At 38.1% G+C, this 4,017-nt stretch overlaps 1 protein-coding gene across 1 annotated transcript; it reads left to right on the top strand.

Moving 5' to 3' along the window:
* Positions 1 to 436: 436 nt before the first annotated feature.
* Positions 437 to 3,784, top strand: LOC123968650 (dihydropyrimidinase-like). Its single transcript, XM_046045517.1, has 2 exons — positions 437 to 734; positions 3,581 to 3,784. Exons 1-2 carry the CDS (start codon positions 483 to 485, stop codon positions 3,767 to 3,769), a joined length of 441 nt encoding a protein of 146 aa, XP_045901473.1. The 5' UTR covers positions 437 to 482; the 3' UTR covers positions 3,770 to 3,784.
* Positions 3,785 to 4,017: the final 233 nt, after the last annotated feature.

The following is a 4,017-nucleotide window of genomic DNA, read 5'->3' as shown; positions in this document are numbered from 1 at the left end:
CTTTAAAGTTTAAACCATGAATGTACAGAGAACTTTAACACGTAAACATCACTGGTCGTCTGGGTTTTTTTCCGATAAACTCACATACCTGCACATATCGCGACATCTATATTGATGCCTTCAAGGTACCATTTATGTGGGAAATTCCCCTCATTACAGAAATTGCTGTTAAGAAAATATGTGTTGCAGCTTCCAAGCTGCTGTTAATTATTATGCAGAGGGCGTTGGTTGAGTTCATTATAACCCTATTGTGAGAAATTGAACAAGGCCATGTCTGACACGTGTAACAGTTGATTAATCATGAATGCTCTGCTGCAACTCGCTGGACATCCATATTATACATGACCTTTGAGCCACTCACTAAGCCCTTACCGACGATTCAGGGCGGATCTGCTGCTCCGCTGCCACACCTCCTCAGTTTGCCAAAACTCTGGCTCTTTAGTACAGTTTATTAAACCCTCTCTCAGTTGCGTGCAGCAAGAATGGCAGAGCCCAGCGGGATATTGATAAAAGGAGGTAAAGTTGTGAATGAGGACTGCTCCGTGTTCAGCGACGTCTACATCGAAAATGGGAAAATAATTGAAGTTGGACGGAATCTGCAGATCCCAGCAGGAGTGCTTGTTATTGATGCCACCGATAAACTGGTGATCCCGGGCGGCATCGACGCGCACACACACATGGAGCTGGCGTTCATGGGCACCACGTCTGTGGACGACTTCTATATCGGAACCAAGGTGAATATTTTCCATACATAGAAAAGGACGGGTCAAGGTAGACATGTCAAACCGAATAATAACGGAAGTTAAGCGGTCGTGCCTTCACCCTAAGGCGCAATTTTTGTATATTATTTTTTGTAGGTCTATATTATTTTATTATTGTTACAAAACCGAAACCGCTTTTAATTATAACAGTGGCAGTTAGCCTATTGCCTGCTTATGTCACATCAAACGGAAGTAATCGGATGTTAATTAAGTAAAAGTAATACTGTTACGTATTTATATATATATCATATATGATACTGTAAGTCCAGCATTCAAATTTTTACCTTGGTATAAGTACAAAAATATTAGCACAAAACCCCAACAACTCAAAATAGGCATACCACAAATTCAAGTAGCTGCTCATGCTGAATGGCCCCCATTATGTTACAATACTGAATTCTGAATATTGATGCATTAATTAACATACAGGCTATGACTTTATTGCTGCTGCTGGTAAAGGTGGGCTAATTTTAATTCTATAACTAAAGTTATCAAATAAAATGTTGGATGAAATAGATGGATAGAACTAAAGTTATCAAATAAACTGTGAAGAAATATTTGCTACTGAATAGAAGAGTACTAGTACCTCATACAAAGTACTGTAATTATGTACACTTTAAAGTACACTTAAAGCTGTGAGTGCATGTACTTAATTACTTTTCACAACAGCATGCTGCAATAGCCAGACTTCCCATACTGTCCTGAGTGTAAATCAGTGTGAAATGAACTTGGATATCTTAAGAATTTCCAGTATCCAATTCCCTGCCTCTGCAAGCTGGCCACTGGTAGTAAATACCTTTATGACATTTACTGATGTAGGTGTGGGATTCATTTGCAGTATTAGTACTGATTCATTTTACTTGAATAGTTGAAATAGTTAGCCTGATGTTTGTGCAAAAACATATCTTCTATATAATATTAATGCTAGTGTTTTATTTTGAAGTTTGTGACCAGAAGTGTGTTTTGAACTTGTCTGACTTAACTCAGGCTATGTGTAAGTGCTGTAAGTTAGTCATAACAAATCAAAATACCTAGCACTGGTTGAAGAAGTATTCAGATCCTTTATTAAAAGAAGTTATATCATACTGAGCAAATACAAGTAAAAGTTGTGCATTCAAAGCCTTACTTAAGTAAAAGTATTATCAGCAAAATGTACTTAAAAGTACCAAAAGTAAAAGTACTCGTAGTGCAGTAAATGTTCCCTGTCAGTGTTGTACTATTATGATGTTTTTAGATAGATAGATAAAACATACACAACTTAACACAAAACACAGAGGTATGTGGCAAACAAGCATGAGGGAGGTTAAGAGGAATGACTTCCTGTAGCAGTCCTTTTTTCTGCAGACCTGAAGGAGCCCCCGACAGAAGATACTTTGTTGTCCAACAAGTAGTTCGTGCACAGGATGTGAAGTGTTGTGCATGATTTTGAGCAGTTTGTGCAACACCCATGCATCATGATTTATATTTCTGCCTCATTTATGTGTATGTTGCATTTTACTGCTGTAGGGTTGTGCTAACTTTAGCTACTTAATATTCTGTGGAATGGTTTAATCTACAGCAATGCATCCTTTTCTGTGTGGTCATCATATGTTTGTAGCATTGCTGTGCTGTGAGAACCACATACTGTATCTCTCTAAAAATCAACTATTCATGAGCTCAGAAACCAGCTCTGTTTCCAGCTGATCTGAGGTCAGTTTAATAGTTCAAAGTAGGATAATTTCCTCAACCCTTAAAGGAACACTTCAACCTTTAGTTTATCAGAAAAATTTAAATTCATAATCACCACTTTTGGAGATACATGGTTTTCACTGGACAGGAAAGGTTAAAAATCGTAATCTAAAATCAGTAACTAGTAATTAAAGCTGTCAGGCAAGTGTTGTGGAGTAGAAGTATAAGGTATCATAAAATGGAAGTACCTCGAAATTGTACTTAAGTACAGTACTTGAGTAAGTGTACATTCCTCCACTGCTAATTAGCAGCTTGTGTCAGCTTTGTTAGAAGTATGACCATCATAAGTTCTGTAATTGAGGCGTCAGGGTGACATAAAGTGGCTTACAGAGGAACAAAGACACCAGAGAGTCGCTGTCTGAATGCATCAGTCACAGCTGAACAAAATGTTCTGATGTGGCAAAGGGAAACAAATGCGTAGAACTCACAGCAAGTTATACCAGACACTGACTAAACTGCAACAAATAGCCATCATTCTGAATCAACATCTGTCAAAAACCCAACATTCTCAGCTTCACATAGGTAGCTGGGCTACTTTATTAGCTTGTGTGTCGTTTCTGTTATATTGTCCACAACAATGAACTGTATACTTTTGTTTTAACAATATCTATAGTATGGGCATTTTCCGTTCCCTAAATCCACTGAAGTAGATGACTGATATTGGTATTGAGTAATCCTGATAACAGTGTCAAAGGAAACTGCAGTATGTTGACCAATGTGATGCAACATCCACCGACATGAAAACCACCGCATTTAACATCTGTACTCTCAGCTTTTCGGGAGAGTTTGTTGTTACATCTGGTTATTTTCAACAAGCATAACATGGTTCGATATCATGTGTCCTTATATCATCTTATTAAACTATTGATAGGAAGTTGGATAATGTTGATGTATTTAATCAGAAGTCAGTTATTAAAGTTTTTTTCAGGCCTTCTTCTCCAAACCTCTGCAACATCCCACTCGAATTAGTGAATTCTTGAGAGTATTTGATTTAATTAGATTTTTTTATTTGAAGCATATCACATAGCTTGGAAGCATTCACAAGTGAATCTTTAATTTGTATCTGTGTGGTACTTTGTGTATTTTACCAGGCTGCTCTAGCAGGAGGGACGACAATGATCCTGGACTTTGTCATTCCCCAAAAAGGCAAGTCTCTCCTGGAAGCTTATGACTGTTGGCGTAAGACAGCTGACCCCAAAGTTTGCTGCGACTACTCGCTGCATGTCGCCGTCACATGGTGGAGTGATAAGGTGAATGAGTTCATAAATCATTGTTATTAAATAAACTTTTTTTGCAAAGTGTTAGGTTACAAGTATGCTTGTCAATTCCAAATAAATTGGGGTCAGAAATTGCAGCACACAGAAGTGTCTGTTAAAAATAAAGATGTCGAATAGGATTTGTGTTTCTATTGTGCTGAAGGCACCAAGCAATTCACCCCCACCCCCCACCCCCCCTCCCACACACACACACACACACACACACACACACACACCCTTTTCAGAGGAATGTAGGAGTATATGCTAGTTAT

This window comes from Micropterus dolomieu, linkage group LG03 (assembly GCF_021292245.1).
Source record: "Micropterus dolomieu isolate WLL.071019.BEF.003 ecotype Adirondacks linkage group LG03, ASM2129224v1, whole genome shotgun sequence".
Taxonomy (NCBI): domain Eukaryota; kingdom Metazoa; phylum Chordata; class Actinopteri; order Centrarchiformes; family Centrarchidae; genus Micropterus; species Micropterus dolomieu.
This window is presented reverse-complemented; position numbering and strand designations above follow the sequence as displayed.